The sequence below is a fragment of the Peromyscus californicus genome, unplaced genomic scaffold, assembly GCF_007827085.1.
Source record: "Peromyscus californicus insignis strain IS unplaced genomic scaffold, ASM782708v3 Scaffold_21__1_contigs__length_65335640, whole genome shotgun sequence".
Lineage (NCBI taxonomy): Eukaryota > Metazoa > Chordata > Mammalia > Rodentia > Cricetidae > Peromyscus > Peromyscus californicus.
The window spans coordinates 16,689,088-16,712,632 of record NW_026294514.1 but is presented as its reverse complement, the minus strand read 5'-3'; the positions used below and the strand labels follow the sequence as shown (position 1 = coordinate 16,712,632).

Below are 23,545 nucleotides of genomic sequence, written 5' to 3'. Positions count from 1 at the left end.
TATTTGGTGTGTGTGTGTGTGTATGTTTTGGTGTGTGTGTGGTGTCAGTGTGTACATGTGTGGATATGTATGTATTTGGTGTGTGTGTGTGTGTGTGTGTGTGTGTGTGTGTGTGTGTGTTTGGTGTGTGTGGCACGTGTCAGGGTTATGTTACATGACCTTGGAGACTGTTCAGGAACTTTAGTAGCATTGGGATATAATGCTTTTTTCCATAAGAAGCTTTTAGGTGATTTTTCAGACTTCTGATGAGTTACTTTGTATGCTGTGACTAGAGAAGAACAAAGCTGTGTGAGGAATAGTGGCCAAGTTGCTGTCCAGGCCGCTGACCGGTGGACAGACCTGCTTTTGTCTGGTGACCTCTGCACTTGAACAATCATGCGCCTTTTCAAAATTACATAGACCTCAGTTGGGGATGGTTTGAGAACAATGACAGTTGCTCTTTCCATTTTCGTTTTTGAGATAGCGTTTGCTGTGCAGCCCAGGCTGATTTTGAACGTATGGTCCTCCTGCCTAACTCTCCTAAGTGTTAGCATTACAGGCTTGTGCTACTGTGTTTTCAGCTGTAAATTTTTTGTTTTGCTTTGTTTTGTTGGTTTTTCAAGACAAGGTCTCTCTGTGTAGTCCTGGCTGTCCTGAAACTCACTCTGTAGACCAGGCTGGCCTCAAACTCGGAAATTCACCCACCTCCGCCTCGAGTGCTGGGATTAAAAGCATGCGCCACCACACCGCCTGCCTGGCTGGCTGTATGACTGTTTTTGTTGTGGTTTCTAAAGATAGGGTCTACAAGCTAGCTTTGAACTCCTGATCCTCTTGAACCTTTCAAGTGCTGGGATTACAGGCCTGTGCTGCCACACCTGGTCTGGCTGTCTGGTTTGTAGTGTATCAGGATTCCGGTTTTGCAGTGTGTGCATTTCTACATGTGTGTGTGTGTGTGTGTGTGTGTGTGTGTGTGTGTGTGTGTGTAAGAGCCTTCTCTGACACGTGTGCACTCTCTCAGGTACTGCAGCAGCCACCTGCAGGTACTCGGCTTTATCCCGAAAAAAGAGAGGAAGAAAAAGAATGAGCCGGTAGATGAGGTGAAGGTCAGGCACCAGATGGATGCCATGGCGTTTAGCCTGACGGTGCCCACGTTGGCCTTGAAGATGCCCAATGGACTGGATAGCATGTCCCTGTCTCCACCTGGGGCAAGGGTCCCTCTCCACTACCTGGAAACCGAGTTGGAAGACCCCTTTGCTTTCAACGAGGAAGAGGACGACCTAAAGAAAGGGGCAGCTGTGAGAAAGAAGTTGCAGAGCAAGCTGGCTCAGAACCGGCAGCGCCAGAGAGAGACGGAGATTTTGAAAGTTCGGCAAGAGCACTTTAGCACCCCTCCCGCGCCTCCGCAGCCGCACGCCCACCTGTCACCTCTATCCACTTCTTTAAAACCTCCAGCGCCACCGCAGGGTTCAGTCTGCAAGCCACCTCAACCTCAGAACACCAGCCTACCAATGCAGGGAGTGGCCCCCACCACACACTCTATAGCACAAACGAGGCAGGCCTCTCACAAGAGGCCTCTGCCCCTCCTTCCATCCAGTCGGGCTCCCATCTCAGACGCCCCCAGGACTGACCGAATCCTCATGAAAGCCACCGCCTTCTCTCCACACTTGTCCTGTATAAGCCGACTGCAGAGACTGGTGAAACTGTGTACCCAAAAGCATCAGCTGGACGCGGACCTCTTCCCTCACTTAGGTGAGTTGGCCTCCCCTTTACTCTATCCCTGGCTGCGTGACTTGTCTGTCACAGCTGTTCTGTATTCCAGGAGACGAACATGCTCCTGTGTGGGAGATGCCTGGTGAATAGACACGGGGCTGCTCCTGCATGGGAGATACCTGGTGAATAGACACCTGTCTGCTCCTGCATGGGAGATGCCTGGTGAATAGACACCTGTCTGCTCCTGCATGGGAGATGCCTGGTGAATAGACACCTGTCTGCTCCTGCATGGGAGATGCCTGGTGAATAGACACGGGTCTGCTCCTGTGTGGGAGATACCTGGTGAATAGACACGGGGCTGCTCCTGCATGGGAGATGCCTGGTGAATAGACACGGGGCTGCTCCTGCATGGGAGATACCCGGTGAATAGACACAGGTCTATTGGCCATTTAGAATTTCTGTCATAACTTTTGAAAATTAAATTCTTGAAATTATAAAAATGATTTTTGATAATTTCATATGAGCATATAATATATTTTCATTATATTTAACCCCCCATTGCCTTTTCTTCCAGTGAACCCATTTCTCCCTTACCCGTCCCCTTTCTACTTTGTATTTTTGTTTTTGTTTTGTTGGTGATGTGCTAAGTTTGATTAGCTTTGCTTTTCTGAGCATGGAGACAGTCATAGCTTTCGTTAATACTTACAGCAATGTATAAAATATGATTGGGTTTGGTTGTATCCTCTAAGATCAGGATCTGTGTGTTCTTGGTATCTTAGGGAAGGTCTTGCTATGTTGCATAGACTGGCCAATTCTTAACTCAAAGGATGCTCCCACTTCAGCCTTGGTGCATTTAATTATACTGTGCGGACTGTAGACACTTTATCACTGTCTTACTGTGATAACACCATTACTCTGTGATCAGAGGTCTTTCTTCTATGTGAACAAGCCAGGCACAGTACCACATGACTGTTATCCCGTCACTTGGGAGGCAGAGGCAGGAAGATTGTTCCAAGTTTGAGGCCAGCCTGGCCTACTTAGTGAGTTCCAGGACAGTCGGGGTTTTGTAGTGAAACCCAAACCCCCAAAAACATCGTTGAAGAAATGGTGATAGTTCTCATAATTGAAAAATAAGAAAAGATAAAGCTTTTATTTATTTTTTTAATTTTTAAAAATTTTTTTAGATTTATTTATTTATTATGTATACAGTGTTCTGTTTGTATGTATGTCTGCACACCGGAAGAGGGCACCAGATCTCATTATAGATGGTTGTGAGCCACCATGTGGTTGCTGGGAGTTGAACTCTGGACCTCTGGAAGAGCAGTCAGTGCTCTTAACCTCTGAGCCATCTCTCTAGCCCCCAAAACTTTTATTTTTTAATTTCATGTAGAGAGAGAGAGTGTGTGTGTGTGTGTGTGTGTGTGTGTGTGTGTGTGTGTGTGTGTGTGTTGTAAGCATGAATATGTGTGGAGGTCAAAAGAACAGCTTTCAGGAGTTGGTTCTCTCCTTCCATCATGGAATCTGGGAATTGGATTCAAGTTGGGTTTTTTTTTGTTGTTGTTGTTGTTTATTTTGTTTTTCGAGACAGGGTCTCCTTATGTAGTTTTGGTGCCTGTCCTGGATCTCACTCTGTAGACCAGGCTGGACTCGGAACTCACAGAGATCCTCCTGCCTCTGCCTCCCAAGTGCTGGGATTAAAGCTGTGTGCCACCACTGCTCGGCTCAAGTTGTCTTTTTTTAATAAATGCTTTTTACCATTGAACCAGATAAAAGTTCTGATTTTTTGGTTTTTCGAGACAAGGTTTCTCTGAATATCCCTAACTGTCCTGGAACTCACTCTGTAGACCAGGCTGGTCTCGAATTCACAGAGATCCGCCTGCCTCTGTCTCCAAGTGCTGGAATTAAGGCATGCTACCACCGCCTTTGGCTATAATACATATTTTTAAAAATTTATTTTATTTTTAATTATCTGTAGATATCTGTGTCTTTATGTGGGTTTGTTCACACTCAAGTGCAGGTGCCCAAGCTCAGAAGAGGAAGTTGGATTCCCCGGCTGTTGGGAACTGAACTCAGGTCCTCTGCAAGAGCAGTATGTGTTCTTAACTGCTGAGCCCTCTCTTCAGCTCCTAGAACATAGTTTTCAATGTGTTATGAGCTAAAATTCTACCTATAGGAAGAATTCTTTATCTGCTTGATACGGTAGCAGTAGAAATGCCAGTAAAGAATGTGAGTAGCAGAAGGAATATGAGTGGAGGCCGGGGGATGGTGGTGGCTCACGCAGAGTCAGGCAGATCTTGGTCTACAGAGCGAGATCCAGGACAGGCCCCAAAATTACACAGAGAAACCCTGTCTCGAAACACAACAACAACAAAAAAGTATTTTGGGGCTTCTGACTCATATTTGTGTCTAGCACTTGGGAGGTTGAAACTAGAGGCTTAACTTGAGTTTAAGGCCTGTGTGGGCTGAAGAGTGAGACCCCGTTTCAAAAAAGTAACTGCTGAGAGGTGGCTCAGCAGTTAAGAATACTTGCCTCTTCCAGAGTACCTGAGTTTGTGAGACGCACAGTCCCCTATAACTCCAGTTCCAAAGGACCTAGTCCCCTCTTCTGGCCTCCAAGGGTACCTACACAGATGTGGCATACTCTTACATACTCTTAAAACAAAAAAATCTTAAAAATAAAACTGTACAGAGAAAACCTGGGTTTGATTCCCAGTACCCACATGGTGGCTTATAGCCATCTGTACCTCTAGCTACCAAGGATCTGATGCTCTTTCCTGCCCTCCATGGGCACCAGGCATACACATAGTACACAGACGTACATGCAGGCAAAACACTCGTACACATAAAATAATAAAACCCACAGAACTATACACACGCAAATACATATATGTTTTATATAGTTTATATATTTAATATCGTATGTATAGTTAAGCTCACTTTGGCGATTTCATCCTAGCAGTAAATATCGAAATGTCAGAATCTATATGCGGAGTTTATTGTAGCATTACTTACAGAATTAGCGGTCTGACACTATCTAAGAATAACCAATGGGAATCTTGAATGAGTCCCATGCACACATGTTGTACACACGGTTACACAGCTGTTGTGAAGAGTGAATGTTGTCTGACTGGGTTGTGTTTAGCATGACTTAACCGGTGGAGGAGAGTCAAGAGGAATTATGTGACTCTGCTCTGTAAAAAGTAAGGAGACAAAAGGAAGCGAGCAGGGGCCTCAGTGTACCTACCCACTGTTATGTGTGTGGGGAGATGTTTGCCTGTTCCAGAGGAGGACAGGGGAAGCACACATCACCACGCTGTTGACATTGACCCGTGGAGAAGGGAATGGAATGGAGTGAGGGTTTTATTTTATTGTAAATGAGAGTGGTGGGCTTTCTTTTATACTCTAAACTATTTCACCTGACACTAAATTATCTGAATAAAACTTCTGCACTGTAGTAAGTAGAAAATAACAAAATATCCCCAAATCTATTAAATACCCATTTGTTAGGACCTTGGTAAATTCTTTAAAGTAGGTTAAATTGAGTTCCTGTTATACTTATTCATAACCTCTTTAAAAATCTTCATAATATATTTTCAAGTTAATAGTTTTTTCATATATAGTATAATTTGTCATGGCTGAATTTAAGTTATTTCTAGTTTATATTACTTTAAAGCATTGTAGCATTATAGCTTCGCAGCAAAGTAATTACTGTCACATCTTTAATTTTTCCTTAAAATATATAATGAAAAATAGAGTTGCGTGAATGATGTGGGGGAAGGGAACCAGAGCATATGCTGTGATGCAGATGTGAAGGTCAGAGGGAACTGGGTCATCCGGCTTGTGCAACAGGTGTCTTTAACCTCTGCGCCATCTCCACAGGCGCTCCACTCTATCATTCATTCACACACACACACACACACACACACACACACACACACACACACACACACACGTATCAATGAAAACAAATGATCCTGAGGGCTGTGGGCTAGCTCATGTGGTAGATGCTCACCCAGTAATCACGAGACACTAGATTTGATCCCTAGCGCTGCATAAACCTGTGTAGGGCAAATGTCTGGAGACAGGAGGATCAGGAGTTGGTCATCTTTTACTACAGAGTGAGTTCATGGCCAGCCCAGGCTACATGAGACTGTACCTCAAAACTAAGATAATCTAAACTAAAACTAAACTCAATGAAACGAAAGCAGTTTATCCAAGTTACAACTAAAGCAATCATCAGTCTTTGCTCACACAGCAGAGGAGCCTCATGGAGGTTTCCTGTTAGTCATCCAGCATGCTAGACAGTTCTGGGGTTGAGAGGTAACGGAGTGAATCATTGTAACCAGTAAGAGCACTTGTAGTAAGACTCCCTACGCTCCTGCCATTTGTGCATCTTTCCAGCGCCCAGAGGCGCCTTGTGAGGAGCCCGAGGCCGACTCAAGGTGAGGCGGCAGCAGTGCCCACCATTGCACTCACGTTGTTCTCAGTGTCACGCAGGTGTGAGTGTGTAAGTGCAAGCAGTGTGTAAGCATGTAAGTGCAAGCAGTGTCTTAGTCAGAGTTTGAAAGTAGCGTTGACATCTGGAACTCCTGAGAAAGTTTTAGGGACTCTGGGGTTTACAGACAGTATTAGTAATACAGCTGAATACTTGTCTATGTTTTATGAACCAGTATATTTTGTATTTATTTCTTTGCCTTTTCATCTATTTTTATTGAAGCCTTTACTGATCGCTAGAGCTGTTCACACAAAGTTCATATTCTTGTGAAGGCTCCCCCTCCTCACTGTGACTTGTTTTGGGGACCTTTATTTATGGTGTGTGTGTGTGTGTATGTGTGTGTGTGTGTGTGTGTGTGTGTGTGTGTGTGTGTGTGTGTGTGTGCGCTCTTGCATGTACGGGTGCCGTGGAGCACACGCTGAGGTCAGAGGACAGTTAGGGAGAGCTGTCTCTTTCCTTCCTCGTGGGCTCTGAGGACCTCGGGCACCGTGACAAGCGGCCCTGCCAGCTCCTGGGTTTTCGTTTGTTGTTACTGCTGTGTAGGCTCTTTAGTCCATGAATTTGGTGTCCTTCCTCGGTCTTCCCAGTGCCGAGGTTACAGACTGTTCTACTGGGCCTGACTCATTTTTTGAACAAAGTGAAGTTTACCAGAAGTCATTTAACTTTTTTGTGGATTTTTGTTGTTGACAGGGTTTTCTCTGTATATCCCTGGCTGTCCCTGGAACTCACTCTGTAGACCAGGCTGGCCTCGAACTCACAGAGATCTGCCTGCCTCTGCCTCCTGAGGGCTGGGATTAAAATGCCGCCACCACCCAGCTTGCTTTTTTGTGTTTTGAAATCTAAGCATATTAGAGATGTAAGACTCTGGAGAAAACAGATATTGTAATGCACTCTGGTCACCCTTCCTAGTCTGCATTCAAGTCAGTGAAGAGCACTAAGAAAAAGCCAGACTGTGGTTCACGTTTATGGGCCGTCTGGGCTGGTTCTATCAGTTATGTTAGGACAGGAGACAGTGAGGCCAAGATCAAGGTTTGCTTTGCTGACAGTTAGTTTGACAGTGGAGAAACATACCGTCTTGATGTCTCCCAGGGCCATTTTTGCTGAGTGACTCCACTGGCACTTTTTCTTGCCTGGACATATAAATTACTTTGCTCACCCCTCCCTTTTTTTCTTGAGACAGGGTCTTTCACCAGGTAGCCCTGATTGGCCTGGAACTCAGTATGCAGATCAGGCTGGCTTCCTACCCACAGAGATCTACCTACCTGCCTCTGCCTTCCAGATGCTGAGATGAAAGGCATGAGCCACTGTGTCTGGCTTTCCTTACCCTTTTTTACTGTTCTGTTTTGGAGTCAGGGTCTCATGAATCTCAGGATGACATTGAACTTGTGATCTGCCTACTTCCTCTGTCAAGGGCTGGGATCACAGGCATGTGCCACCACCCCTGGTTTTAGGTCATGTTGGGATTGAACCCAGTGTTTTGTGCATTCTAGCCATGCCCTGTCCCAGGTAAGCTACATTACAGCTTTGACCTTGATGGCCTTTTTTTAAAAACATTGTTTTAGTGTATGACTTTTTAACATTTTAATGTATAATGTTTTGATACTTGAATAATTTTACCTCATATATGTATTGGGAGCTCAGTCTCTTTGATTGTGCTGTTTCCAAGTGATTAACAAAGTATATTATGAAGTCCATTCTTGGAGTACAGCACAGCCGTACTGTCCAAATGTCATGTTTTGAAAGCTGAGTGTGCCTCATCATACATTTTTGTAAAGAATAGAAGTGAAGTTCATTTGAAGGCCTTATGTATTTTAGACACTTCTTTCTGTCTTCCTTCCTTCCTTCCTTCTTTCTTTCTTTTTTTTTTTTTTGGTTTTTTGAAACAGGGTTTCTCGGTGTAGCCCTGGCTATCTTGGAACTCTGTAGACCAGGCTGGCTTCAACTCACAGAGATCCACCTGCCTCTGCCTCCCAAGTGCTATGATTAAAGGCATGCGCCACCACCACCTGGCTTCACTGTAATTTTTTAATCAAGGACAAAAAATAGATAACAATTTTTTTGTTTGTTTTTCAAGACAGGTTTTCTTTGTGTAGTCTTGACTGTGCTGGAACTAGCTCTGTAGACCAGGCTGGTTGTCCTCTGATCTCCACATATGTGTATGTGCATGACACCCTCCAAATTAAAAAAAAAAAATTACTAAGAAACAGTTTAAAAACCAAGGTGGGTGGCCCTTATGGAATGACCTGAGGCTGACATATGTACTCCACACAAATGATCATGCACCTACATGCACAGCCACACACATGTGGCCTGTGCACACAGAAACATGCAAACACACACACACATACACACACACACACACACACACACACACACACACACACGCGCGCGCACACACACGCACACGCACATGCACACGCACATGTACACTCGCAGATTAGCAAGATATGGTAGCTTTCACCTATAATCCCAGCTCACAGGAGGACCACCAAAAGTTTGAGGCCATCCTGGGATAAGTTTTATCATCAGACCTCTTAGCTACAGACTGTAGAAGAGCCTGGTTTTGTTTGGTTTTTCCAGATAAGGTCTCTCTGTATATCCCTGACTGTCCTGGATCTTGCTCTGTAGACCAGGCTGTCCCCGAACTCACAGAGATCCACCTGCCTCTGCCTCCCGAGTGCTGGGATTAAAGGTGTGCACCACCACTGCCGGGCTTTAGACAGCTTTTTTTGTCTGGGTTTTATTATTTTTAAATTTCATTACATTTATTTATTGATAGGGATAATGTGTGCCACTGCACACGTGTGGCAGTCAGAGGACAACTTGTGGAAGTTGGTGCTAATCTGCCATGTGGGTCCCTGGGCTCGAACTCAGGTAGCCAGGCTCGGCAGTGAGTGCCTTGTTATTGATGAGCCGTCTCCCCAGTCTCAGTGCAGATCTCAAGTAAATTATTTTTTTGTCTAACCTGTCATTCCCACTGTCTGCTGCAGGGTTGGACTGGTCTGAAGAGAGCGGAGAAGAGCTGGAGGACTCAGATCAGGCCTCGCCATATCAGGTCGCATGGTCCATCCGAGAAACCCTCAGATATGAAAGACACACGTAAGCTTTCCCAGTGTGCTTTATAAAGGAGGCATTTGTCAAGGATCTGTAGATACTGAATGTTCAACTATTTATTTTAGTGACTGCTTTAGCAATATAAAGAGTTCAGTTGGTGCACTGTGAGCAAGCCAAGTGACATCTTTATTGGTGGGGCCAGAAAATATTGCTGATGGCCTGAGCTAATCATTTATTTAAATATTTGGGGTTTACATAACTATCCAACAAAATAGAGGCCAGCTCATTTGATATCTGACACTGTCCCTTCATTGGTGTCTGGTCCCCTTCCTTGCTCTGAAAACACATTAACTTTCAAAAGTAACACATGTATCTGCATTAACACAGTATGGAATGTGCAGTGTGCACCAGTCAGTTGAAGATGATTTTTTTTATGTTTGAGCAGGTAAAAGGCATCTGTCAACTTTATAAGTCCGTTTGGACTGTATAACCAAACTGTAATATAAATCTCTATGCCTGCCATATGAGGACTCTGTAGCCAACAAGATTAATCATGTCTCGTCTTATCTCAGAGCTGTTCCCATGTCAGGGATCATGTTACATGTCACCTGTCCTGTAGTCTTTCTTGGCTTCCTCCCCCATGTCTATAGCTGACACCCAGGAGGTCTCCCCCGGTCAAATCTGATCTCTATTAATCTGGAAGGAATCCACAGCCTTTCATTTCCTGTGGAAACAAAAGCATGACCTCCTCCCCCAATGCAACACATTGTCCAACTTCCATTTTGAAGTTAAGACATTTAAAAAATATATAGGTTGGTTTAATTTAGCAGTTTCCATAATCCAATGTCTCTCAGTAGCTATTGTTTTTTGTACATTAGCATTTAAAAAATTCAGAGTTTACAAGACACCATATAGGATCCAGACTCCCCGTGTATTTTCCATCCTTATGTGGCTTATTTTTTTTATTACTTTACACTCTACTCTGTCTTTAAAGACTTTACTTACTATTTTTTTTTTTGGTTTTTCGAGACAGGGTTTCTCTGTGTAGCTTTGCGCCTTTCCTGGAACTCACTCGGTAGCCCAGGCTGGCCTCAAACTCACAGAGATCCGCCTGCCTCTGCCTCCCGAGTGCTGGGATCAAAGGCGTGCGCCACCACCGCCCGGCAGAACCCTTTTTTTTAAAGCTTTCTCAGGTCTTATGTGGATATACGTGGCTGGACATTGGGCGCCAGATCCACCCCTAGAAGTTCACAGCCTCCTTGGATGGACGTCCAGTTTCTCTTTTGGTTCTTGAATTTGTAGGTCTGAAAATATGATAGACAGTACAACAGGAAGTGGAAAATGATTCAGTAGGGACTGATTATAAACTGAGACCACATGGAAGCAAATTAGAGTCCCAAGCTTATTTGCACGTGGAACAGAGGGGGTTAGCTGGATATTGGAGTGTCAGTAAGTGGCACTAGCATATACATCCATTCCTGCCCTTGGTTTGCTCGTCCGCCGTACAGTTGCTGCCTCAGCCTCTAGAGAGTGTTGTCATGCCAGAGGTTCTGCTCACTCAGTCCCGCGTCCTGCCCTTCAGGACTGCTTCCTTCCTGCTCGTGTGCTCTCTGAGCTGGAACGCAGTCGGGCTGTCGGCCCCAGTGTTGGTTACGGCCCCTCTCAGTCACGCCTCAGGTCCAGGAACTTGACTGCAGAGGTTTGGGGTTAATTCTGCAAAGGCTGAGTTAGCCTAAACGAATGCTGTGCCCAGTGCGTGAGAAACGAGGAAGGGACGGGATGGGAGCGATTTCTGGTTTAATTCCCAAGATGGCCTGAACTGACCCTCAGGGCTGTGGGCTTGACTGCCCTTGGTTGGAAGCCGGGTGCGTTCTGTCTCTGCCTTTGGTTCTTGCAGAGTTGTTCCGATGCTCTTTGTTGTCTGAGACTCAGAGCCTTCCTTGGCTTTCTTTCCTCCTCTGTGGAACAGCTCGCACTCCTGGCTGCCTCGAAGGCCACACGACCCTGGTTCTCTGGTTCTCACTTTCCTCCTTTTAACAGATAATTATCTTACTACTTGCCCAGCTTTAGTGTAGTATGTGCGTGCGTACATACATGTGTGCACGCGCCTCGGTCTCCCTGGTGGAGGCCATTGGAGAATACTGGGCGTACTGCTCTACCCCTCTGCCTTGTTCCTTTGGAGAGCCTGGGGCAAGGCTGGTTGTCGGTAAGTCCCAGCAGTCCCTGTGTACATGCGTTAGGTTATAGGTGTGTGCACCACACCCATTGTTTTTTAAGATTTCTTTCTTTTGTTGTTTGAGAGTTTTGCCTGTGTATCTGTGTTGTTTGAGAGTTTTGCCTGTATGTGTGTATCTGTGTCCACCGTATACACACCTGGTACCCAAGGAGGTAAGAATAGGCCTGAGGTATGCTGCAACTGGGGCTGGGGCTGGTACTGGGAGTCACCGTGGGGTGCTGGGAATGAAAACCAGGTACTCTGCAAGAACGAATTCTCCTACCCATGATCCGCCGTCTCTCCAGTTTCCCACTTTTTCCCTTTCATTTTTGTTCTGGGATCCGAACTCAGGTCCTTATGATTGTCCAGCGAATGCTCTTTCCCACCATGCTCTTTCTCTAGCCCCTTGTTAGCCATTTTGTTTGTTGAGACAGGTAATCTGTACATAGCCCTGGCTGTTCTGGAACTCACTCTGTAGACCAGGCTGGCCTCAAACTCACAGAGATCCACCTGCCTCAGCATCCTTTCCAGCAAACACTTGAATTGGAATCGGCAGTCAGTCACATTAGTGTGGTAGGAAACTGTAACCCTGGCCTGTGAAAGCAGTTCAGATGCACACCACACACACTCTGAGGAGAAAAGGCGATTTGAACCAGAATGTGTAAAAGGCTCTTTGTAAGTGTTGTCAGAGGTGACTGCTGTGTTTCTGGGGTGGCTGTGTTTTTCATGAAGGTACGATGTCTGTCTCCTTGAAGTGAGCCAAGATAAAGAAATGCTTGTCCTTCATGTCCTGCCCTGGTGCTGCTGTGCCTGCTGAAGGCTCACTGAGATGAGCACCTGCCCTGCCCTGTTGCCGCCTGAAACTGTGTACTTGTTTTCCGTGCTCCTGGAATCTCTCTGGGTTTATTGAGTTTGTGTTCCAGTGCCACAGGAACAGTTTTAAACCTGTGCATTCACCAACCCTCGCTCATTTCCACTTCCCCTTTCTTGTATGAACTTCCATGTAATCAGTTTCCACCCTTCTCCCTGCACTTTCCAGGTCGGATGACGATGATGTGGAGAGCAGGAGCTCCAGGGTGACCCAACTTTGCACTTACTTTCAGCAGAAATACAAGCACCTCTGCCGCCTGGAGCGGGCAGAGTCTCGACAAAAGAAATGCCGGCATACTTTTAGGAAAGCGCTGCTGCAGGCAGCCAGTAAAGAGCCTGAATGCACTGGCCAGTTGATCCAAGAACTGCGGAGAGCTGCGTGCAGTCGAGCCAGGTTAGAGCCACACGGGCAAGGCCACGTTCCCAGGCCTTGTCTCCTTCTACTTTGCTTTGTATAACCTTTGAGGGATAGGTTAGGCATCATGTGAGGTCGCGCACTGCATTTGGTTTTGTTGTGGAGAAGGAGCGCTGCCTGGGTGGTGGCTAACACTGCCCTGAGCTGACTGAAGTGGAAGCGTTTGCTGGTTCTTTCACCCCCTAGCTCATTAGAATTTATTCATTGAAGGGATTTGAGAATGTTATTTCTCTTGCTGGTGTGCTTTGTGAGCCAGTGTCATCCAGTCTGGCCTCACACCCCGGATCCTCCTGTCTCAGCCTCCTGAGTGCTGGGACGTAGCAGACACGGGTTCACCTGGCTGAGAACATTGGCTGTCTTAAAAACAAAACAAGATTGAACACTTAAAGTGTTCCTGTTATTTAAAGACATAATTACAGTTTTTAAAAAGTTATATATTTTTTACCATAAAGGTAAACAGTATTTTCATTTTATAATAAAAATATATTTTTATTTGTGTTAGTTATGCCTTTTCTTTTTATATGCTTTCTTTTTTTTTTTTTTTTTTTTTTTTTGGTTTTTCGAGACAGGGTTTCTCTGTGTAGCTTTGCGCCTTTCCTGGAACTCACTTGGTAGCCCAGGCTGGCCTCGAACTCACAGAGATCCGCCTGGCTCTGCCTCCCGAGTGCTGGGATTAAAGGCGTGCGCCACCACCGCCCGGCTGCTTTCTTTTAATATGTATTTTACCTTAGGTATTCACACAGTTGATTACGTTTCTTTTTGTTCTTTTGTTTGTTTATTGAGACAGGTTTTCACTATACACTCAGGCTGGCCTTGAATTTGTGCTCCTCTTTCTCAGTCTCCTAAGTACTGTTTTTCCTGGATTTTTAGTGACTGCATAATACAGAAATCCACCCTTAGACTATCTCTGTTTTATATAGTTAAGATAAAATTGACCTGTATTGTTGAAAAGTTAATTTGTCAGTCTGGTCTGGTGTCATACACCTGGAATACCAGCACTGTGTAGGCTGAGACAAGAAGGTCATGAGTTCAACTCCAGCCTCAGCTACATGAGAGTAATACCACATCATAAACAAACAAAAGAAAAACCACACAAAACAGAAAGATCTGTGACCAGTTTTTCCTCTAAAGAGTATATCATGGCGTTGTCCTACATTCTTAAAGATTCATTTGAAAATGTGGTTTTATAGTATTTGCACAATTTGTTAAATAAAAATCTGCATAATAGAAATCAGTTTTATGATGTTTTGATGAAGAAATTTTAATAATAATTCAGCTATATACCTTTTACGAATAGTTTATAATCCAGGCCATGGTAGCACACGCCTTTAATCCCAGCATTTGGGAGGCAGAGACAGGTGGATCTCGGAGTTTGAGGCCAGCCTGGTCTACGGAGTGAGTTCCAGGACAGCTAGGGCTACACAGAGAAATCCTATCTCAAAAAACAAACAAACAAACAAAAAGTTTATTTATAACAACAACAAAAAAAACCTTAAGTTAAATTTTCTAATCTTATTTATACATAATTCTGAAATCTATGTATTTATTGTGGTTATAACTGTCTTATAGTTTTATATGAAATGCACATTTAAAGCATTGAATTGAGTTAAAAATTTCTTAAACATCTCACTTTAAAGAAATGTCTTTTTTTTTTTTTTTCTTTTCTTTTGTCACGAGACAGTCTTGTCATGTAGCCTTGCCTGGCTTGGAACTTGATGCGTAGACCAGGCTGGCCTCAAGATATGTAGACCAGGCTGGCTTCAAGCTTATAGTAAACTGTCTGCCTCCAAGTGCTGGAGTTATTGGCATGTGCCCCTGCTGCCCACCTAGGGAGCTGCTTCTCATATTTAGAATAGCTAACTAGAAAGTTTTATTCTTTTTAGTTTTTATAATTTCGGGTGATAATAACTTTAAGTGCCTAGATGTAGGAAAGAGTAAGTTAATATACAAAAAATATGTCACTGATTAGACTATTGGATATTGAGAAGTATTAGTTTATGTACTCTTAATTAAGTCTCCGGTTCTAGACAGTCATTTCTGTAGATGCAGAAGCAAGGTGTATTTTAGTCCTGAGAGTTCCAGGTGATGAACGGATGAACAGAATTTAATACGCAGAGGTCTGTTCTCTGTCCATTCAGACCGTTTACTCAGCTCAAGAGTTTGTAAACTAATAGTCTGACACTATGAGAAAGCTGTCACCTGTATAATATCAGGGAAATTGTGTCTCCAGTAGAAAGCATTTGTGCACGTGGGCATTGTATTCCTCAGTTCTAATACACGATAGTAATCTTGTCAGAGATGTGGGTGGGGTCTGTGAATTGAGTTTGAGGCAATTTGGTAACGTGAAAAACTGTATTATGACTTTTGCTTTTTGGTTTAATCCAGGTATAACAGTGCACTAGTTTTCAGAACAATTTCCAAAACAACTTTAGTGATTTTTTTTTTTAATTAATGATAAGTCTTACCAAGTTATAAAATACCAAGTTGGACTGCTGGGGGATGTAGTTCAGTGGTTGAGTACTTGACCAGGATGCATGAGGTTCTAAGTTCAATTCCCAGTATCGGTGAACAAAACAAAGCAAACAGCTTTTAGACTGATTGGTGTCATTTGTCATTGATCATGTCACCCATGATTAATGAAACATTAGTAATTCTCTTTGTTTTCCAGGGCCATTTGGATGGTATCATTATTTAATAACATAGTTATAACTTACCTGTAGAGATAATGAAATTCTGACTGGGTTGATGAGAGAGATTGGTAAACTGGACCATACAGTGACATTAACAATGAACCAGGGCCAGTGAGATGGCCCAGCAGGGGAAGCCATTGCTTTGCCAGCCTGACGCCTTTCAGTTCATAGAACCCACTTCACAGACTGTCCTCTGATCTCCATGCATGTGCCGTGACATGCTCGCTCCCCCCCCCAAATCAAGTACGTTTGTGTGTGTGCACGCACACACATACAGAGAGAGACAGACGGACAGAGAGACAGATGGACAGAAGCTTGTAATCCTAGAATTTAGGAAGTAGGTCGGGAATTCATGGTCATTCTTAGCTACTTAGTGAACTTGAACTTAAAACCAGCCTAGGCTACTTGAGACCTCAAAAAAGAAAGGAAGAAACAAGGAAATATATTGTACATTAGGCCTGGCAGATAGCTTAGTAGATTATTAAAGTGTTCAGAGAAATTATCTGTTTTATATTGAGTACCATGTGGTATAAACATCTAGACCAAGCAGTTTGGGGCTTATCTGCTAATACAATACAGCTTTCCTTAGGAAAAAATTATGCATTGTTTTTATAGGCTAAAGTTAATAGTGTAAACATCTTTTTTAGGAGCAGTGTAGAAATACTGTGACTGAACTGAAAGTGTGGTTCAGTCACCGAGGGTTTGTCTACGTGCATGTGGTGTTAGCGCCAAACCCAGCACCACCAAAAAAGAAGGAAATGGAATAGTCTTCTTGTTTGTTTGTTTGCTTTGAGACAGGCTTTGGCTGGCCTGGAATTGCAGACCAGGCTGCCACCAATTTACAGCGAATCGCCTGCCTCTACCTCCTGAATGCTGGGATTAAAGGCCCATGCCACCTGTCCCAGCAAAATATTTAATATTCTAATGATCCGCTTTTCTACCTTTATGAGGTTTTTTTCTGTTTTTAAATTGTGTGTGTGTGTGTGTGTGTGTGTGTGTGTGTGTGTGTGTGTGTAAATTGCAGGTGCCAGTTCTCTCCTTTTACCATGTGTGTTTTGGGGATCGAACTCAGATTGGAGATTTGGGGCAAATACTTTTACCTACCAAGCCATCTTGATGGTTCTTAAAATTCTTGCTTTGTTTTTGAGAGTCTCACAGCCAAGGCTGCTCTTTCTCTCCCAGTCCTGCTCCCAGCACCTTCCGAGTGCTACTGTTGTGGGCTTACACCATAGTGCCTGTCTTATGCCATGCTGGTGACTGAACCTAGGACCTATTGCAGACGTCGCCTACTGATAAAATATAGGTTAAAATACTCATATGCCAAGTGATCCGAAGTGAATATAGCATTTAAATAATGAAGCATGGAGTTGCAAAATTAGCAAGCTTTATACATATGTTCAAATTGAGCACATTTTGAAGGATGTATATATAGCATAATCATTTCCTCATGTTCACGGTCCCTTTTCCAGGTATGCACTCAGGTGTCTTTAGACTTACTGTGCATTGGCACTAGATGGCCAAATGGTCATGATAACAGTAGACTGAAAACCACCTCAGTGGAGTACTGTGTACCCCCCTGGTCTCCACGGGTGGTATAGGTGTGTCCCATCTCTCTACTCATGCCAGCCCTGCCAGCTCAAGGTGCCTATTGTCTCTGCTTTAGAAGTGAGAAGTCGATGAGGCTTAGGAGAATCTATGTAAGATGTCACGTAGTGAAGAAGGTCTGTCTGCTTCAAGGTCTTCATCACTTAACAACAAAAAACCCCACAAGCTGGGCATAGTGGCTTATGCCTGTGATGTGGGTTATGCGCTGGGGAATTTGAAGGAGCATTGCTATGAGTTTGAGACCAGTCTGCTGTATAGTGCCTTCTAGGATAGCCTGAGCTCCACAAAGAGACCCTGTCTCCAAAGAAAACAAAATAAACAACAACAACAAGCCACAAACCCAAGGGAGAGTGTCTGTGTTCATATGGACAATTCCAGCACTCAGGAGGCGAAGGCAGAAAGCCAGCGTATGCTACACAGGGAGACCCTGTCTCAGAAAACAAGATCAAAACAAACGACCAGATAGATGTATTTGAGAACCACTGTGGTGTAGCTGTTTGCCTTGAATGTTAGTAGTTCAGCTAAATAACCCATTTGGTAATGGTAATACCCGCTTGCTTTAATTCATACTTGTGTTTTAATGACTGTGCATAGTAAAGATAGTTACAGTGTGGGTGTTGCAGAAACACAGTATTGAATATTTATCCTGGGGCCAAAGGAAATGGGCGGTGGGTAAAGAAAAGCACTTGCTGTCCATCCTACTGACCTGCCTGCCTTTGATCCTCAGAAGCTCCCTGGAGGAAAGAGGGAGCCGACTCCCTGGAGTTGCCCTCTGGCCTCCATGGGTTTGCTGTGGCTTGTACTTGTGCATGCGCACACATAGAAATAAGACGACAGATTAACGTTCAAAAGAACAAGAATTACCCTGGGTTGTTAGAACACTTCGAATGAATTTTGCATTTTTCCTTCTTTAGCTTCAGCCAGACCAAGTTGAAGGAGGTGGAGCCAGCAGCATGCAGCGGAACAGTGAAGGGTGAGCAGTGCTCCAACAAGGCCCTTCCTTTCACCAGACATTGTTTCCAGCGTATCCTTTTTAACTACATTAAGCAGGCATTGGCGGTACTAACTCCTTTGGGGCTGTGTGCTTTTTTTTGTTTTGTTTTTGAACTCACTCGTAGACCAGGCTGGCTTGGAACTCACAGAGATCCCCCTGCCTAACCTTTTCCCTTTCCCGCCATTAAAGGCATGCACCACTACCACCTGGCCTGAGGCTGTGTGTCAGACCATATGGGTGCTAGGAATTGAACCCCGTTCTTCTGGAAGATCAGCCAGTGCTCCTAACCGCTGAGCCATCTCTCCAGCCCTAGGGCTGTGTGCTGTGTGCCTTTAACCCCATGGGTCCTCCACATGCTAGGCAGCTGCTCTCCCACTGTGCTTCATTTTCAAGTCAAGTGAGTGCTCCCTGCCACGCTTCTTTTTGAGATAGAGTTTCACTGTAGAGTTGAGGTTGGTCTCAAACTCTTGAGTCTCCTGCCTCAGTGTCCTCACTGCTGAGACTCCAGGTGTACACCACTACCATGTCTGGGAGAAAAAAAGAAACTTGTGAAATAAAAACTATTCTGTGTTTGGACTAATGTTTACATAGTTTCTAACTTCCAGAGTCCTGAGTTTTTCTCTGGCTCTGTTCCTCGAGCTTGCTTTTTAAACTTGTCTGTACTCACTTTCACTACACTGAGTTTGGAAAGGAGAGGCTCACGGGTGCATCAGCATGTGCTCTTTGGTTGTCTCACAGAGGGAGAGGGAGGACTGGGACCTGTGCCAGAGTTGAGGGCTCTGACTTCTGCACAGAGCAGCAAAGCAGGTTCTGCTAATGGCTGCTCTTGAAGTATTTCTGGTTTTTTTTTTTTTTTTTTTTTTTTTTTTTTTTTTTTTTTGGTTTTTCTATGTAGTTTTGGAGCCTTTCCTGGATCTCATTCTGTAGACCAGGCTGGCCTCGAACTCACAGAGATCCATCTGGCTCTGCCTCCCAAGTGCTGGGATTAAAGGCGTGCGCCACCACGCCCGGCGAAGTATTTCTTATTAAAATGGAATACTGGTCCTTGTGGTGCTTCCAGCCTCTAACTATAATGATTACTGATGGAAAATCAAATCACTTCTTTTGTTGTTTGTTATTCGAGACAGGGTTTTTCTGTGTAGCTTTGGTGCCTGTCCCGGAACTCACTCTGTAGCCCAGGCTGGCCTCGAACTAAGGATCTACCTGCCTCTGCCTCCCAAGTGCTGGGATTAAGGGCGTGCACCTGGCACTCTGTTTTTTGTTTTATTTATTTATTTAGAGGTAGGGTTTTAGTAGCCAGTTGCCCTTGAACTCAGTGTGAAGTCTTTTCTTTCTTCTCACCTTTCCGTGTGTTCTGTGGCTTGAACTGAGGTCGGCAGGCTTGCAGAGAAAGCCTTACCCACTGAGCCATCTCACTTGACCAAAACTCTCATTTTTATTCAATATTTTAAACTGAGTAGCATTTAAAATACTTACTTTTGTTTTCTTCAGACAGGGTCTTGCTCTATAGCCCCTGTTGCTGGTGAACTTGTGGTGGTCTTTCCTCAGCCTCCCAAGTGCTGAGGTTACAGGCTTGTGTCAACACATCCAGCTAAAAATATTTCCTATTAGCAGTACTCTACTTTACAATCTTCATTTTGTATTTATGTATTTGAGATATTGTGAATTAGGTTATAGCCTCGCTATGTCACTACGTAACCCTGGCTAGCCTGAAACTTGATTCAACCGCCAGATACTGGGATTACTCATCTGCAATGGTGTCCCCGGATGGGTGTGCTTCTCTTTCCTTCCTTCCTCCTTAGAAACAATGTCTCATCATGTCCCCCAGGTGGGCGTCACATTCTCAGGCTCAGTTTTTGCCCCCTTTCTATCCTTTAAATTGTGTCTCCATATGTTCTTCTGTAGCAGTTTATATATAATAAGTATAAGCCAAAGGGAAAACACAAATGGACTTTCTAAACAGAAAATAAGTCTTTTTATTTATTTATTTTTATTTGTATTATACTGGAAATTGAATGGAGGGCCTCATATATGCTTCTGACATGACCTGCTAACAAGCCCTGCCCTCAGCTCAGAAACTAGAGCTTGTGATAGTTCATTGGCAAAGATGGACCTTTCTTTTGTCTTTTTTCTCTTTTCTTTCTTATTTTGGGGTGGTGGTGGTGGTCTTCCGAGGTAGTCTTACTCTACAGTCATGAGTTTAAGGCTGGCTTAGGCTACATTGCAAGACCTTGTCTAAGAAACAAAATGGAACAAAACAAAAGGCTGTAGACATTCCAGTTTTCAATAGGGCTTTGATTTCAAATTAGTTTTGTCATTAATTTGTGAGTTTGATTTTGATCCTGGCAATTTGAACTGAAAAATTCAACCTTGGACAGGTGGGTTTTTTATTTAAATTCTCATTCTCCTTGGTGAGTATCCTAGGAAAAAGTTTTCTTTTTAAATGCTGGTTTTGGGGGCTGGAGAGATGGCTCATCAGTCAAGAGCACTTATTACTTACTCTTTCAAAGGACCTGATTTCAGTTCCCAGAGCCCACATGGTAGTTTACAACTGTCCATTCCTATTTTGGGATTGACATATAGACATCCAGGCAAAACACTCACACATAGATAAAATAAAATACCTAGAAAAATTAAGTGCTGGTTTCAGAACAGTGGTTTTAGTGGGAATTTTAGGAGCCTGTTAACAAGAAAATGGTCTTGTTTATTCAAATTACAGAAATTAGTTCAGAATGGCCATAAAGGAGCCGTGCCTGAGAGCCTGCTAGCTGAGAAGACTCCTTCAGAAGTGTCAGTTAATAAACAATGATGATATGGTCACTGTTATCATTTTCCCTGTTAGCAGTTGGATGGGGACATTCACTTTATAGACAGTACAGTTCTGCTAATAAAACACAGGTAAGGGAAGTAGCAGCTATTATCGGACACCGAAGAGTTAAAGGGTCTCAGTGTGCTTCCTCCTTGACTGCCAACCCCAGACATCCTCTTGAACGGCTCTCAGCAGCTGTTCTCCAGCTGTACGGCCAAGTTTGCAGATGGACAGCAGTGCCCTGTACCAGTGTTTGACATCACACACCAGACGCCCCTGTGTGAAGAACATGCCAAAAAAATGGTGAGTTCTGCCATCGGGGCTCTCAGCCTGTTGATGCCTATTCCTGCTGGGAAATGAAAGCAGTGAGATTTATATGTGATAATGAGATATATATATATATATATATATATATATATATATATATATATATATATCGTTAAGGAAGTACTGTAAAAACAGTGATTTTATTTTTTTTTCTCTTTTAAAATGTTTTTATTATTTTTTTGGGAATTTCACATATGCATAAAAGGTATTGTGACATATTCACCCACCAATCCTCTCTCTAACTCCTCCCAGATCCACCCCCCCCCACTTCCCAGCTTTGTGTGTGGTGTTTTGGTTTGGTTTGGTTTGGTTTGGTTTTGAGACAGGCTGCCACAGAACTCACTGTACAGATGATGCTGACTTTGAATTCCCAGACATCTACTGAGGCCGGTTTGTACTGCCTATATACGCACAGTCACTGGAGCGTGGTCACCTAGGGAGGGCCACACCCTTAAAGAGAACCGACCAACTCCAGAAGTCATCAACTGTCAGTCACTCCCCCGTCCTGCTGGAATATTTTCTTTTTCAGTTTCAAGAGGTCCCATTTATTAATTGTTTTGTTTTTTAGAAGCATAGATATTTATTTGTAACAAAGGAGTTTGTGTAGTGTTGAAAATCTACAACTTCTTAAAACAGTGATTTTAATACTTGGAACTCTGTGCTGTGTTGCCATTGACTAAAAAATTTCAAAATGTTGTGTTGACCTCTTGAATTTGAGACCCTTTTTATAACAAAACCAAACCCCCACTGTTTGAGGAAATATTTAGTAAAGTTTGAATGTTTCTAATCCAAAACTCCCAAATCTATAAGATTCTAAGATGACATATGACACCCAAAAAGTACAGGTTTTGGAGCCTTCCATATTTTGGTTTTAAGATTCCTGGAGTAAGGATTCCCACATGCAAATTCTATGCAAATATTAAAAAACTGTAAAACATCTGTGCTCCCTCAGTGTTTCAGATGAAAAATACTAAACCTGTAATTACTTAGGTAAGATACTTTTTAAAATCACCTGCCCGTATTCCCTGTCTCTCTCACACACACTTATAATAAAGACACATTTTCTGATACACAGCAGATTTTTCAAGCTCAGTTTTGCTTTTTTATACGCAGTTCTGGGAATGATCTGGATATTTAATAAATTCAGGCAAAATACCAAGCTTTTCTATAATTTTGTTGAACTTAATCATTGCTTTTGTTAATGCTGGCATCGTGAATCCTAATTAACATGGAATAATTTGGAGAGACACATTTGAATTAGTCAAATATTTGAATTATGTAACTATTACAATGGGTTTGTTTTGGGGCGAAGTTAGCTTAGTAGTTGCATACTTGCCTGTCATGAACAAGATTCTGGGTTGAGGCCAGAATAGAAAACAGAAAGCAAACTCCTCCGAGTTGGGTTAGCTTGTTTCCACCCATCAAGCAGATACTGTAAGATCCTGTGCCTGGTGCCTGCTGTACCACAAGGCCGAGGAAGTGCCTCGTATTCTGAGCACACTGCAGTTTCATGAGTGCTGCAGTACCATGGACTGGGAGGTTGGTTTGTGGTTCTGGCTTTGTCACTAGCTAAGGATACAGTTAAGTGGAGAAGCCACCTTCCTAGTCTGTTCCCTTGGTAACATACTGGCTTTACCAAGAACTTCTTTTGTGTTTAGTTTCTTGTTAGCATCATGTTTTGAAAAATTTGAATACTAAACTTCATGTAGAAGTGTTGAATTCATTTCCTATTTAATTAAGATATATTTAAAGTGTGCACACTTTTTCTTAGTTTATTCAGGCTTTATGTGAATGAAGGATGCTTTCATGGTGTGTGTGTGTGTGTGTGTGTGTGTGTGTGTGTGTGTGTGTGTGTGTGTGTGTGTGTTCTTCATTTTGTTGAGCCAGGGTCTCACTCTGAACTCAAGCCAGTCTTGAATTCATGAGTTATGTGCCCCAGCCACCTGAGTACTAAGATTACCAGTGTGAGAGCCACCCCCCCCTACTTCCTGTATGCTTTTGTGTGTGTGTACCTGTTTGTGTGTGTGCACTTGCACGCATAGATGCCAGATTGATGTTGGGTGTCTGCCAGTTCTTCTCGCCTTGTTTTTTGAGACAGCTTCTCTTACTGAGCGAGCTCACCGATTGACTTAACTGGCTGCCTGGCCAGCTCTGGAGATGAGCGTGTCTCTGCCTCCCTGGTGCTGGGCCCAGCTCTGTATGGGGGTGCTGGCAATCTGAACTCGGGTCCTCATGCTTAAGCAGTGCAATACCAAGCAGGCCATTTCCCTAGGCCTCTGTGTGCATTTGAACCCTCTTGTGGACCTTGGTTGATGATTCAATAGATCCTTGTTGATGGGGGCCTGCAACTTGCATAGCAGGGTAGGACCCAGCTCTTTATGA

At 43.7% G+C, this 23,545-nt stretch overlaps 1 protein-coding gene across 7 annotated transcripts in view; it reads left to right on the top strand.

Moving 5' to 3' along the window:
* Ino80d (INO80 complex subunit D) overlaps positions 1-23,545 on the top strand; it is a 72,616-nt gene that overhangs the window by 28,828 nt on the left and 20,243 nt on the right. For all 7 annotated transcript variants that reach the window (XM_052749639.1, XM_052749641.1, XM_052749638.1 and 4 more), the window contains 5 exons: positions 998-1,728; positions 9,175-9,283; positions 12,493-12,717; positions 17,948-18,057; positions 21,006-21,139. In XM_052749639.1, the coding sequence (XP_052605599.1) occupies positions 998-1,728; positions 9,175-9,283; positions 12,493-12,717; positions 17,948-18,057; positions 21,006-21,139 (1,309 nt within the window). The remainder of the gene's footprint in view (positions 1-997; positions 1,729-9,174; positions 9,284-12,492; positions 12,718-17,947; positions 18,058-21,005; positions 21,140-23,545) is intronic.